The following is a 14,787-nucleotide window of genomic DNA, read 5'->3' on the forward strand; positions in this document are numbered from 1 at the left end:
ACAGAGCGCACACCGTCCAGAACCACCGGAAAGCTGGCAGAGTGGAAAACCTACAACTAGAGAAAAACAGAGAGGGGGACGCTGAGCCTCAGGAGCTGTGGAGGTGCGGAGATCTGTGAGCACGGAAAGGGCGGGCGGCTGAATACGCGGCAGGCGTGCTCGCAGCACAGAGAGGGAGGGCAGCAGACGCTGCGTGGCTAGCTTTCTCGTTTGGGAGAAAAAAACAACCTCCCGACTGCACTGAAATCCAGCTGCGGTCGGGGAGAAACTGGGCTGTTTGGCAGCAGGCGATGCTTGAGAGCAGCCTTCTCTCAGAGGCACGCAACCATTAATTCGGGCACGGAGAAACCGCCCCTCTAAGGGCGGAGCAGACGGGAAACCAAAGCTTGTCTGCGCCACCCTGAGACTCCGCCCCATCCAAGCTGAGCACAGAAGCTCTCCCAGCGGAGACACTGCTGATCCTCACAGCCAACTGTCTTGGAGATCAATTCCCGCCAGTGATACCGACAATCCCAACCACTCTGAAGTCCAGGGGGGGACCCAGATGCTACGGGACTCTCGGCCGGTCGGAGAGTGAGAGTGACTTTTCTGTCGGTGTGGGCGACACCAGATTTCAACCACTCTCATAAGGGACACATTCAAGAGGCAGACTCAGTGAGCACCAAAGCCCTACTGTGTCTCCAGCACAGCAATTCTTCCGTTATATACACAGCAGGCCCTCACAGCCAATTGGACCGGAGGTCAATTCCTCCCAGTGTACCAACAGCAATCAGGGCTATTAACTACACCAAGACTTTCCACTCAGCCCACAAAGGGGAGTACCAAGAGCGACCACCTAGGGTGATTGGGGAAGCTGAGCTACCGGCCCCTATAGGTCACTGACCACACAAAGCCACTCCATCAACACAGGGAGGCAGCCAAAATACGGAGACATCGAAGTATGTCACAAGTAGGAGAGATAGATGAAAGCAAACTAATGGACGACACAGTGTTCAGAACCATATTTATAAGGTTACTCAAGAATCTTCTAAAAACCGCTGAGAAACTTGAAGAGACCTTCAAGGACCTTAATGAGAATACCAAAAAAATGGAAAAGGACCAGTCAGAAATTATACATACACTGTTTGAAATAAAGAATATACAGAGTAGACCACCGCACCCGAAGAGTCAAACCAAAGATCTGGAATATGAGGAAGAAAAAAACACCCAACCAGAGAGGCGGAAAGAAAGAAGAATCCAAAAGTGTGAGGATAGCATAAGGAGCCTTCGGGATGGCTTTAAGTGTACCAATATCCGAATTTTTGGGGTGCCAGAAGAAGAGAGAGAGCAAGATACTGAAAACCTATTTGAAGAAATAATGACAGAAAACTTCCCCCACCTGGTGAAAGAAATGGACTTACAAGTTCAGGAAGTGCACAGAACCCCAAACAAGAGGAATCCAAAGAGGACCACACCAAGACACATCATAATTAAAATGCCTAGGGCAAAAGACAAAGAGAGAATCTTACAAGCAGCAAGAGAAAAACAGTTAGTTACCTACAAGGGAGTACCCATATGACTGTCAGCTGATTTCTCAACAGAAACTATGCAGGCCAGACGGGAATGGCAAGAAATATTCAAAGTGATGAATAGCAAGAACTTACAACCAAGACTACTCTATCCAGCAAAGTTATCATTCAGAATTGAAGGGCAGATAAAGAGCTTCACAGATAAGAAAAAGCTAAAGGAGTTCATCACCACCAAACCAGTATTATTTGAAATGCTGAAAGGTATTCTTTAAAAAGAGGAAAAAGAAGAAAAAAGTAAAGATAAAAGTTATGAACAACAAATATCTATCAACAAGTGATTCTAAAAATCAAGTGAATTAAAAATCTGAGGAACAGAATAAACTGGTGAACATAATAGAATCAGAGGCATAGAATGGGAGTGGATTGATAATTCTCAGGGGGAAAGGGGTGTCTGTGGGGGGGTATGGGAAGAGACTGGACAAAAATCATACACCTATGGATAAGGACAACGGGGGGGAGGGAACCGGGTGATGGGGAGATATGGGGGAAAAAAGGAGAAACAATTGTAATAATCTGTACAGTAAAGATTTATTTAAAAAAAAAATAAATTCCTGATTAAAAGAAAAGAAATTCTTGCATGCTATATTGCACCAGCTGAAACTCTTTACAGCAGTTTTAGTACATTTATTTGTTGTTTCAGCTGCCTTTTCTTAAACAAAACTATATAATACATGGATAAAGCGAAACCTTCACCTTGCCTCATTTTATAAGTTGATCAAAATTCTTTATATACATAAACCTGGATTCAAGGTTATTTTTGTATGAAACTAGTCAATGTTAGCACTGCTTAAGGGTCTGTTTAATTGTTGGTTTCCAGAAGGAATATTCACATGAGGATTCATTTACCTTCTTATTTCTGGAAATAATAGGTAGACAGTTGTTATTACTCTCCATATTCTAGAAGTCAGAGAAGTTGACAGTAAGAATGTGTTCACCTTATCTCACAGATTAAGCATTATACCCAGTTCTACAATGTAATGCCTCCCACTCCATTAAGCCACATCAAAGACTTTGTTTTCTAAAGAAGCTCATAAAATCTAAGGTTAATTGTTCAGGACATAAATACTTATGGTCATTTTTTCCTTTACCTAAACTTGGAATTTCCATGTCAGCTCAAAAATCTCTCTCTCTTTTTTATTTTATTTTATTTTATATTTTATTTTATTATTTTATTTATTTTATTTTATTATTTTATTTTATTATTTTATTTTATTATTTTATTATATTTTATTATTTTATTATTTTATTTTATTTTATTATTTTATTTTATTTTATTTATTATTTTATTTTATTATTTTATTTTATTTATTTTATTTTATTTTAATTTAATTTATTTTATTTTATTTTTTTATTTATTTTATTTATATATTTATTTTATTTTATTTATTTTATTTTATTTATTTTATTTTATTTATTATTTTATTTTATTTTATTTATTTTATTTTATTTGATATTTTATTTTATTTTTTTATTTTATTTTATTATTTTATTTTATTTTATTTTTTTATTTTATTTTAATTTAATTTATTTTATTTTATTTTATTTTATTTATTTTATTTTATTATATTTATTTTATTTTATTTATTATTTTATTTTATTTTATTTATTTTATTTTATTTTATTTTATTTTATTTTATTTATTTATTTTATTTATTTTATTTTATTTTATTTTATTTTAATTTATTTTATTTTAATTTAATTTAATTTAATTTGTTTTGAGAAATGTCAACCAAGATAGACAAAGATGAATTTTTCTCACCTAGGGTAAGGATGGCCTCATGCTGCTTGAGCCATCTTAGCAAACTAGAAGCCCACAGAAATAATCTGAATCACAGATGTATTTTGTTAGTTTTCTTTTTAAATTGGTTATCAAATTTTAGAATTTAGGCAATTTCACATGAAAAACCATTTGAAAAAAATTGGAAGACTCATTCAGACTTGGCCCACATGTCTGCTCTCATTTGTGTGACTTTTTCTAGCCCTTTGGGCTTTTGAATTATAATCCCTGATGTAAACCCCTATACTACTCTGTTTTATGGTTGAGTATTTTACAGCTTTGAATCTGGTTGAATGGTCTCCAAGAAGGAGGAGGTTTGGCCACATCAAGGCCTACATCTTGCTCTTAGCCCCCCCCCCCCCGACCTTCAGGGGACAGGAGTTATGCAAGGGTTGGTTATGGTACTCTGAATTGGCTGAGTTGACTCTTCTCTGTCTGTTCATTCAGCCTGAATGTCATGACCACAGTTTCCTTATCCCCAGTGTAGGACATTTTTCCAGATATGAAAGAAAAGCAGTCAGTGGCTACCCATTCAATGGCTTACAAGATCAACTTTTGCTACAAAAGGAGCCAGCATGTCACAAAGTAGTTGTGAGTTTTGGCTGGGCAGCATTTGGCACACAAGTTGGGATTCTGTCTGTCAAGACAGCAGGGCTAAATGCTTGCTGTGTGCTCAGCCACTACCCCCATAGCATGGGTCCTGAATTGGGGCCCCCTCAGAAGGACACTTTTGCTTTGGCTCTGGAACCAGCCCTGGCCTCTGACAGGAAGCAAAGGAGGAAAGATGGCCTTGTCTCCTTGTAGGCTTCCTTTTTGATTTTTTTTCCTTTTGGGCCCAATCTAGACCAACAAAGCCCTTCACACAATCTGAATCTAACAGTCAATTTTAACCTTTTGTTTTTAAGGCTCTATGAAGCAGGATGCCGCAAATGCCTCTGGGAAAAGTGGTCCTTTATACCAGTGTGATGTCTAGTGGGGTCTGTGCCCTTGTGTATTACCTTACACAAAGTAAGTATCCAGCAAACTGCCTGAGGCATGGCCTTTCCCTAACTCTCTTCCCTTGTTCCTCAATCATAGGAAATAACTTCACATGCTCTCTGCAGATTAGAAAGAAGAAGGGGGTTGTTTTTAGAAACCAGAACACCATTCCATTCCTGTGGCCTATTTCTTATCCTATAATCCCAGTTTTTTAGGAGCCACAAGTGCAAATAAAAGTGTTGCTGGTGGAAATGGGTCCTTGCAGTGTCATGAGAATAGCATTTCCATGAACCCACGTAGGAGGATGAGGTCTGGTGGTAAGATTTATTTGGGTAGAAATAGAAGGCAACCCCCAGGTCCCCAGTGTTTCATCTCTGTCCATCGCCATGAAAATGCTTAGCCTTGTCTTCATAAGCCCAGTACAAAGTCCTGTGTCCAAAAGTTCTGTCCCATGTCGAAGCTTCATCCAGTTTCGGCCATATCTGTCCTCATCCAGCTAGCGTAGTTTGTTCCCAGCTGCACTCTGGCTGATGCTGCCAGTGGTTGGAGTCTGCACAACTGCTGGCTGCATGGCTGCTATGGAGAGAGAATGCCAAACAAATGGGGTGAGTGTGTGTTACCAAGCAAGAGAGAGAATGCAAGAGATTTGTTCAATAAGCTTGGGTTATATTATCTCGGGCTTGGGAAAGACAAGGTGTCCTTTTAAAATAACCAATGAACTTTCCCAATCCTTTGCTTCTGCTGGTTTCATCCCCCTAGCCAACCCATTTTCTAGGTTTTTTTTTTTTTTTTTTTTTTTTTTGTGGGGGGAAGCCCTGTGTCCCTTATCCAGTCTGATCCTCTTTCCAGGCTAGAAATACAGGTCTTTATGGTTTCAATCTTAGCTTTTTCTGTGCATGCCTCATAGTAGAATCACTTCCCCCTATACAATCTTGACTTCTACTAGGTATGTGTCCAGCAGAAGAATTTCTTCTTTATTGTTCTGTCCCACCCCTAGTAATCCAGGGGGAATGGATCGATTGTTCCCTGGGGAATGTGTGAAGCTATAGCTTTCTAGTGAAGCAGGCCCAACATTAGATTCAACTTACCAGTTTATTAGGCTTCATAATTTCAAATTCCCTTTGTTCTCTTCCTTTATTAATATCTTGCTACCTACACTAACATATTTCCCCCCCGAAGAACCCTGGGCCTTATAACTTATAAGGCTAGTAAATGGATGGAGATCTCATCTTTGTAACATCTTCTTGTTGTTAGAGTGCATAGTCCTGTCGGTCCACAGACCCAGAGATTCTTCCTATCTGCCAAAGAAAGAAAAGAGCAAAAAGGGGGAGACCTCACACAGGGAAAAGGGGTTATTATAAAATCCAGGTTAGTGAGTTGCTGTCCTTGGGAGGTGGCACATGTTATATCTAGAGGATGGCGCTGTTGGACAGGCTGTCATTCTTCTATTCTGGAGGTGACAAATTTGACAAAAAGGTTAAAAAGGCTTAGTTCAAAAATGAGGGGAAATATAGCAACTAAAGGGGTGGTGGTGAGTGGTAAGAACCAGATGATAGAAGGAGTTTTCCAGATTAAATTGGAGGAGGAGCTTCCCTGTAGAAAGATGTGTCATATGTTTGAATCTCTCTTGTTTATCATACTTAAATTGAAATGAGGCTAAAGGGAAAATTCTAAGATTTCCCTTCTGAAGCAGCCTTTCTTTCTGCACAACTTGGGCAGAAAGGGAAAGCAGTTTCAAGTGAATCGGACAGATCACTTTATACTTCACTGACACAATTTAGTCCTTATAATAAGTCCATCCAGCCAAACCTGAGTCTCATTTTCAGATGTGGTGATGAGATGGGCTTTCAAAGTGAGTCTCATACTTTGTAAACAAACCATCCTAATAAAAAGGGAATATGCTAATTGACCCTCACACAGTTGCAAAGATGGCGGTGCCCACAGCCAATAAGGAGGGAATATGCTAACTGACTGCCCCGCCCTCAAAGATGGCAGTGCCCACAGCCACAAGATGGTGGTGCCCAGTCCCCTCAGCCCCGCTGGGGTGGCAGGCATGTGGCAAGGCTGAGCCTGCCCCCATTTGGGCCTGGCCACTCTGCACTCCTACCTCCGGAGTTCTCCAGTCTCCTTAGCCCACCAGCCGTCCAGGGCCGGCCCGAGGTGCAGGCAAGCCTCGGATGGTGGCTGCCCAACTGCCCAGGGCTGCCCGAGGCTCAGGTAACCAGGGCCGGCCGAGGCTTGCGCTGACGGCAGTGACAGAAGTGTTTCCTTCCCCTGATTGCTGGGTCACCTCCTGCCCTTGAGGGCTCCTGGGCTGTGAGAGGGGGTAGGCTGGACTGAGGGACTCCCCCCTCCAGTGCATGAATTTTCATGCACCGGGCCTCTAGTTTGGTAAACAATGTCATAGACATATAAGCTGTGAAAATGGAAGAAAAAAAAATACAATGGTTAGTGAACACTTCTAATCATAAGTCAATTTCTGAGTCTGTATGACTGCCAGTAGAAAAGATTTCTAGTCCTGGCCAGATGGCTCAGTTGGTTGGAGTGTTATCCCATATACCAAAAAGTTGCAGGTTTGATTCCTGGTAAGGGCATAGGTTTCAGGTTTGATTCCCAGTTGGAGCACTTATGTGAGGCATGCAATCAATGTTTCTCTCTTTTCCTTCCTCTCTCTATAATCAAGAAACATCTCCTTTGTTGTGAATTAAAAAAGAAAGAGATTCCAAAATGGTGGTGGAGTAAATGGAAGCTACACTGATACTCTGCCACGAACAAACTGGAAATACAACTAAAGTATAGAAAAACCACTCTGAAAGGCCAATGAAAACTAGCTGGAGAGAACCCTAATAACTAAGGATGGAAAGTAGAGACTGCATAGAGACTGGTAGGAAGGATGGAGGCACGAAAGGGCTGGCCAGGCTCCCACAGACAGCAGCTGAAGTTCCTGATGGATATCTCAGCTGTAGAGGGTTCCCATTGAGAACTCTGGGGACTAAACCAGTTGGGTGCCCCAGCCAGCACACCAGAACTGAGCAAGGCATGCACATAACATGTGGTTGTGAAAAGAAGGTACCTCTTAAAGGGCCAACCCACAAAACTTCATGTGGGTTGAGCTCTGGCAGAGGGAGGGCAGAGTGAGGGCAGAGTGAGCTGGAGCTGTGTGAGCAGAAGCCAGGTTTGGGGCCTTGGGTTGGAACTTGGAATGCAGCCACCCTGGTTTGCAGTGCTGTCATTCCCTCATACTGGAGAGGACATCTTTCTCTGGTTAATCTTTGCTATTCAGGAGGTGTTTGCCTTGGAGGAAGGCAGTTGCCTCACCCTATTGGAGGACCTATTGCCCTACCCTGTGGTATATAGTCTGAGGCTATTCAAAACTGAGTGTCATTGGACTGCAGGCAGTGGTGGGTCTCTGCAGGCTTTGGGTCTTTGCTTGTTCTAATCCAGGGCTAGGAAAAGCAGACCCTGGTGCACATCTTGGTCCTTTCCAAAGGCATCCAGCCCAACAGAGATAGCCACCAGCTGTTGATTGCTGATAGCTCCAAACAAGGTACTCAGAACAGTAGCAGCATCTGATATTGTCCTGCACTGGCGATTGGGACTCATATCAGATCATTAATACAGAGACACAAACCCAAACAGACAGCCAAAATGGGGAGACAAAAATACAAGGCCCTAATTAAAACAAGAGAATTCTCCAGAAGAGGTAAATGAAATGGAGATAAGAAATTTATCAGACATAGAGCTCAGAATAATGATGGCAAATATGCTCAACAGCATGATAAAATATATAGTAACTATGAAGAATGACATAGCACTAAGAAAGCACATAGTGGAAGGAATACGCAGCGGGTTAGGGGAAGCCTAGGATTGGATCAGTGAATTAGAACATGGGAGAAAAAAATCAATCAGAGAACCAAAAAGAAAAAAACAAAGAAAAAACAGGTGGACAGCTTAAGGGAGCTGGAATACCATGAAACATAACAAATTCACATATATAGGAGTGTCAGAAGGAGAAGAAAGTGAGCAAGAGATAGAGAACCTATTTGAAGAAATAATGGCAGAAAATTTCCCTAACATGGTGAAGAAAAAAGTCATATAAGTTCAGGAGGCAAAGAGAGTCCCAAGCAAGAAGAACCCAAACAGGGCCATGCCCAGACACATCATAATTAAGATTCCAAAAATTAAAGACAAAGAGAAAATCTTAAAGGCAGAAAGAGAAAAGCAATTTGTTACTTACAAAGGAGCTCCCATAAGACCAATACCTGATTTCTCATCAGAAACTCTACAGGCCAGTAGGGAATGGCATGAAGTATTCAAAGTAATAAAAACCAAGGATCTGAAACCAAGATTACCATTTCCAGCAAGGCCATCATTCAAAATATATGGTAATAGAAAAAGCTTCTCAGAAAAGAAAAAAGGCTAAAGGAGTTTATCACCACCAAAACCAGCACTGCAAGAAATGCTAAAGGAACTGCAGTAATGAGAAGAAATCTATAGGGAGAGAAACATAGGCATAAAGAATTAAAATGGCAATAAATAAGTACCTATCAATAATAACTTTTAAGTGTAAATGGATTATATGCTCCAATCAAAAGACATACTAGTAGGTTAGCTAAATGGATATAAAAACATGACCCAATTATATGCTGTCTACAAGAGACCCATCTCAGAACAAATGACTCACACAGGATGAGAGTGAAGGGATGCAACATTTTTCCAGGCAAATGGAAAAAAAAAAAAAAAGCTGGGGTAGCAATATTCATATCTGACAAAATCTATACTAATAAAAGGATAATATGCTAATTAGACTGGACATCTTCCGGACGTCCTTCCGGACAAAGCCAGGGTGGTGGGGCCGAGGCAGAGACAGATAGGGGCTACCAGGCCAGCAGGGGAGAGCAGTTAGGGGTGACCAGGCCGACAGGGAAGAGCAGTTAGGGGTGACCAGGCCAGCAGGGGAGAGCAGTTAGAGGTGACCAGGCCTGCAGGGGAGGGCAGCTAGGGGCGACCAGGCCGGCAGGGGAGGGCAGTTAGGGGCAATCAGGCAGGCAGGCAGGTGAACGGTTAGGAGCCAGCGATTCCAGATTGTGAGAGGGATCTCCAACTGCCAGTTTAGGCCCAAACTCGCAGGCATATCTATACTAATAAAAGGGTAATATGCTAATTAGACTGGATATCATTCTGGACATTCTTCTGGACAAAGCCAGGGTGGTGGGGCTGAGGCAGAGGCGAATAGGGCTATAGCTTTCCAGTTAAGCAGGCTCAATATTGAATTCAGCTTCCCAGTTTGCTAGGCTTCTTCATGTCTGGTTCCCTTTGCTCCCTTCCTTTATTAATAACTAGTTACCTATGCTAACAAAAGGACCCCAGTTTCTCTGCATAAGAAGCCTTGCAAAAAGCAAGATGGGTGTCTGCTCCAGAGTATACACAGGAGATCCAAGATGGTTGAGATTATGTAAAAACAGAGAGATACCAGATGGTTCACAGGTGGGGAAAACTCTATTTCTCAAGTGTGTTCAGCCTGTTGGTCCTGCCATTCTTTGATGTTGGTTTAGTGGAGGAGGGGACCTTGAGCAAGGGATTCTGGTGAGAGCAGGAAGTAAAAATAGAGTCCAGGATGGCAAAATCTTGAAGATGTGGCTTCCAGCTCCACTGCATTCAAGTGTGAATTTGTAAAGACCAGCCATATTTATTGTAACCAAGACATGTAAGGTCATTTAATTGCCATTGGTTGTGAAGCAGCAGCATTTTTTTTCTTTCCAGAATGATTTTCTTTGAAGCTCCTCTATGCCCTCTCAGCTTGGCTCTTCACCCTCACTCTACAGCATTTTTGCTTTTTGCCAGAATGTTAGAACCACCAACAGATAGCCGAACAAAGCACAGTGTCCTCTCCACCATTCTTTCAGTTGACCAAGAGGCTATCTCCCCAGTACCTTGCAATTGTAGGGAGGTGCTTCTTGGAGTTCCTCAAAGACTTTGGGCCAAGAAGGGTACCTGAGACAGAGCAGGTTATAACTTAGCTACATGAATGTCAGCATAAACCTGTAAACTTGAGAAAATAGCATTTTAATGTTCTATAATCTTGGCCTGAGGGTCTTGTTGTTAATGATGTTATGGTCTATTTCATGCTGGTTTATCATGACCTTCATTTTATTGGAAGTTCAGTCATAGATTCTGGCTGCAGCTCTACCTTGAGCCAGGTGTGTCTCTTTGAGAAAATTATGGTTCTAGGACCAAAAGGAGCTTGAGAGAAGATCAAACCCCTTAGGTGAAGAAATGAGGTAGTAAATGAGGTGAGGAAGTGAGAGATGAAGAAATTGAAGCACGGAGCCCTAACCAGTTTGGCTCAGTGGATAGAACGACGGCCTGCAGACTGAAAGGTCCCAAGTTCGATTCCGGTCAAGGGCATGTACCTGGGTTGCGGGCACATCCCCAGTAGGAGGTGTGCAGGAGGCAGCTGATCAATGTTTCTAATTCTCTATCCCTCTCCCTTCCTCTCTGTAAAAATTAATAAAATATATTTAACAAATGTATTTAGCCCTAACCGGTTTGGCTCAGTGGATAGAGCGTCTGCCTGCAGACTGAAGGGTCCCAGGTTCCATTCTAGTCAAGGGCATGTACCTTGGTTGCTGGCACATCCCCAGTAGGGGATGTGCAGGAGGCAGCTGATTGATGTTTCTCTCTCATCGATGTTTCTAACTTTTTATCCCTCTCCCTTCCTCTGTAAAAAATCAATAAAATATATTTTAAAAAATGTATTAAAAAAAAAAAAAAAAAAAAAGAAATTGAGGCACAAAAAGGTTAAGTACTTAGCCCAGCATTGTTGGCCACATCCCCACAGATCCTGACCTTGTAGACTTTGATTTTGGAGTCTCTAAAATGGACAGTTTAGAGTAGATTTTCCCTAATTCTTCCATCTATAAATTTCATAATTGTATCTGTTTCCATGTTGTACATATATTGTATCATCTAACTTTCTACAGAGAGTCTGCCTGACCAAGTTCAATAAAGACAACAGAAATGTAACAACTATCTTTTTCACTTAGAAGCTTTTTCCAGGGCTTCCTACTACCAGCTGGGATTGGAGCAGCTGCATAGCCACCCTGAGGCCCTGGAAGCTCTGGGAACTCCTCTCAACACTCACTATCTCCAGCTCATGGACAAGGACAACTTTGTGGACATTGCTGATGCCAAGGTAACATGCTCCTCCAGCAAACTAGGCTAGGTGCCTCCTGAAGGATAGGAGGGGCCGCCCTAATCCGAGAGGCAGCAGGAGTAAGGATTTGGGATAGGTACTACTTGGGACCTTTTTAAAAAAATTGGGGATTAATTTATTTTTGTGCATTTTTCTTCTTTTTAGGACAATTGATGTGGCAGAAAATGCAGTGTTTGTGCTCAAGTGCCATTTTGAACTGATAGAGAAATGACCAGTGTAGTTTGCCACCACGTATTTCAGCTTCGAACTTTAAATATATCTACAGCCAGTTAACTCTTATTCAAATGTAAACAACTTCTTTAAATTTTAGTTTTGAAGCTTATTTGTTTACATTGATTGTCTGGAATGCCAATCTATTTTTTCCAGCTATATTTTGTCTTCTTTCATAGTTTAGCTGTTAAACCTCAGCAGAATATAAAATGCATTTGTTCTTCTGTTTAACAAGAATGTGTTGTGCTAGAAAAGTGATTCTAAGCTGTGTGGGGAATATAGAAATGCAGAAGGCTTTCTGGGAGTTTGTAGTTTAAAATTCCAAACACCAGAATAAGACAGGGTGAAGCAAATACTAGAGTAAAGGCCATGGGTGGAGTGGTTAGTGGACTGGGGGCAACTAGAGGGCTGCAACCTCACCATGTGAGGTGCACACACTTGATTCTGTGGCCAGCAGGAGCTCTGAAGTATTTTTAAAATAAGAGTGTGATGCTTTGACCTAGTTTATTTTTTTGTTACTGTTTTTATTATTTTTCATGGAAATAGTTTCTTTCTTAACTATAGTAGCAATTTGTGCTCAAGTATTCTGATAAATATTTGATCTGGTGTGCCGCGCCAGCACAGCCAAAGATTCAGTGAGCCTGAGGGAGGGCCGGTGAAGGATGAAGAAAAGACAGAGAATAAGCTGGGTCTAGGTGGATCTTCTGTGCCTTGCTTAGGCCACAGAACAGATCCAGACTGCAAGCTGATGGTTTATTTTATAGTCAGAGGTAAACAAGGTAATTTACAATGTTCTTGTAAGTTTCACTTGTTTTGGCAGCACTTGCTGCATCTCCCACAGCCCATTAGCTACCCAGGAAAGATCTAGGGAGCAGTCACAAGATCAAGCTTAATTATGCTTAGAGGGCTATGCCCTCCAAGCTGGGACTTGTTTGCAACTTTGCCAGCAGGTCAGTCCGAGGCTTAACCCAATAACCGCTTTCTACAGTCTGGTTTTAAAGCATGGTAATTCATTCAGATTGGGAATACCCAGGGACTGGAAGCCTTTAGGAGAGCATTATGGGTGTACAGTGGTGAGAGCATGATCCAGAGCTGTGGTCTAGAGGAATGAGAGATGGATATGAAGAGTGTGGTGGTTGCCAGGTGATAGGACTTAGGACTAGGTAACAGTTTTATAGCAGGAGAGAAGTGTGTCAGAGATGATGCTCTAATGTCTAGCATGGATGAGTAGAAAGACAGTGGTGCCACTAAGTGAGAGAGGGAACCCCGAGGAGAAAAGGGAAGAGCGTGAACGTGTATTGAGTGCTTGTTCCGTGCCTGGTCTTATTTTCATTGTCTTCAACTTCCTCACACTATGTGGTGTGGCTCCTCTGTGTTTCGCCATCTCTATTCACTTGGCTGGATCCCTGCAAACACAAGGACTCTGAATGGCTAGGGATTGGGTCTGGCTACTCAGGGTATCTCTCAGCTCAGAGCACAGGGCCTGGCTGCGATGCTCAAGAAGCCTGCAAGCACCTTTGCTGAAGGCAGGTTGATGCAGCATCAGCTCTCTGATCAGGTGATCCAATGGCTGGTTGATGCAACGTAGTTTTAGTGGAGAACCTTCTCTAAAAGCTGTCCAGGCCCAGCTTTTCCTTTGGCCCAGTCTTCTAGCACATCGCTGCTGCTGAGAGGCTTCTTCCGCCTGCAGCCCAGGCCCTCGGTGGCACTGTGTGACTGTGTTGGCTGTGGTGCCAGGCACTGGCCTCTGCTGCTGCTGAGTAGTGTGAGAGCACAGTGACAGGAGTTCAAGGCCTGCTCCCCAGAGCCTCCTCTCGACCCAGCCTTTGCTTTGCTCTTCCAGTTTGTGAGGTATGTGTGACATCCTGTCAGGGTTCTTCACTTCTTTAGAATCGGCTATTTATAAGGATGCCTCTATATAACACAGGGCATCCTATCCCCAGTCCCTATTTGGAGTTTCTTTATTTTGTTCAGAGGCGAGAAGTTTCAGTTTTTCATAAGGAATTTTCATATTGAAGGGTTTTCCTCCCAAGTGTATGTGTGAAATTGTCTCTAACTACCAACACGTTGGCTTATTAGACCTCCTGCTTTACTCTTGGCAAAGTCTGGGCAGTGAAGAACCCAGTCTGTAAAGCACCTCATCACCCACAGAGGCACAACTGCCCGAAGTTCAGACACTGATCCCTCTGTTTGCTGTTCTTCAAAATCCTACTTCTGCCCTTTTATCACACACACATACCCCTTTTTTTGTTTTTCTTTTAGCATGCAGAGACGCTCAATGTATGCTCTCTTGCTTAATTGTATAACCCGCTGAGAAGAGCTGTGGCTTGATTCCAAAAGTAGGACTCTGAAGAATCACTTTGGTGTGACTTGGGGTGTGGAGCCATCATTCCAAAGTCTGTGTCTTTAAAGTATATTTAAATAAATGAAAGAGGATTTTGGAAAACACTAATATGTGTACCCAAGCACTCTTTCTCTTGGTGACAATTTGCTGTGGATGAGATACACCATCTCTTAGCCCATGAAAGTACCTTTGCCTATCGCCTGGGGCACAGGAAGGCACCCTGGGAAGCACCTTATGATGGGTTTCCTTGTTACAACATTGTGTCCCCTTCACTTGGCTCAAATTGTCTTTAGTTTTCATTGAGAAACAAAAGGTTGCATTCAATATTTTTTAAATATTAGTAAACACCTACCAGCTCACTCTGAGGTTCCCAGGCTGACTCCCTAGGCTCGGGGCCTGGCAGCATCCAGGCAGCACCTGGCCACGTGGGGTGAGCCCAGCCTGTGGTGGGTGACTGGTGAGGATGAACTAACCGAGATTTTCTTGTCTTTCCCAAACGAGCCTTTACATATTTTTTCTTAAGACCTGCTCTTTATGGTCCAGGTTAAAATGTGTACCAACTTGCTGGTAATAGTTTCCCCTTTTAAACAGTGGCCTTTTTTTCTTCTTCTTCTGTATTATGAAAAGTCTTAAACATATAGAAAAAAATAAAAGAATGTATGCTGTGGAACCCACATAGTAGCTACCTGAATTC

The 14,787-nt window shown here is 42.2% G+C and overlaps 1 protein-coding gene across 6 annotated transcripts in view; it reads left to right on the plus strand.

Moving 5' to 3' along the window:
* The window catches only part of LOC103295915 (cytochrome c oxidase assembly factor 1 homolog), a 33,608-nt gene that overhangs the window by 15,801 nt on the left and 3,020 nt on the right, over nucleotides 1-14,787 (plus strand). For 5 of the 6 annotated variants that reach the window (XR_008558096.1, XM_054726145.1, XM_054726148.1 and 2 more), the window contains 2 exons: nucleotides 4,251-4,353; nucleotides 11,370-11,518. Coding sequence is in view for 5 of the 6 variants with exons in the window: in XM_054726145.1 (XP_054582120.1) it covers nucleotides 4,266-4,353; nucleotides 11,370-11,518 (237 nt within the window). In the remaining variant the exon portion in view is untranslated. The remainder of the gene's footprint in view (nucleotides 1-4,250; nucleotides 4,354-11,369; nucleotides 11,519-14,787) is intronic. The other variant, XM_054726149.1, reaches the window with a different exon arrangement.

This window comes from Eptesicus fuscus, chromosome 14 (genome assembly GCF_027574615.1).
Source record: "Eptesicus fuscus isolate TK198812 chromosome 14, DD_ASM_mEF_20220401, whole genome shotgun sequence".
NCBI classification, from domain to species: Eukaryota; Metazoa; Chordata; class Mammalia; order Chiroptera; family Vespertilionidae; genus Eptesicus; species Eptesicus fuscus.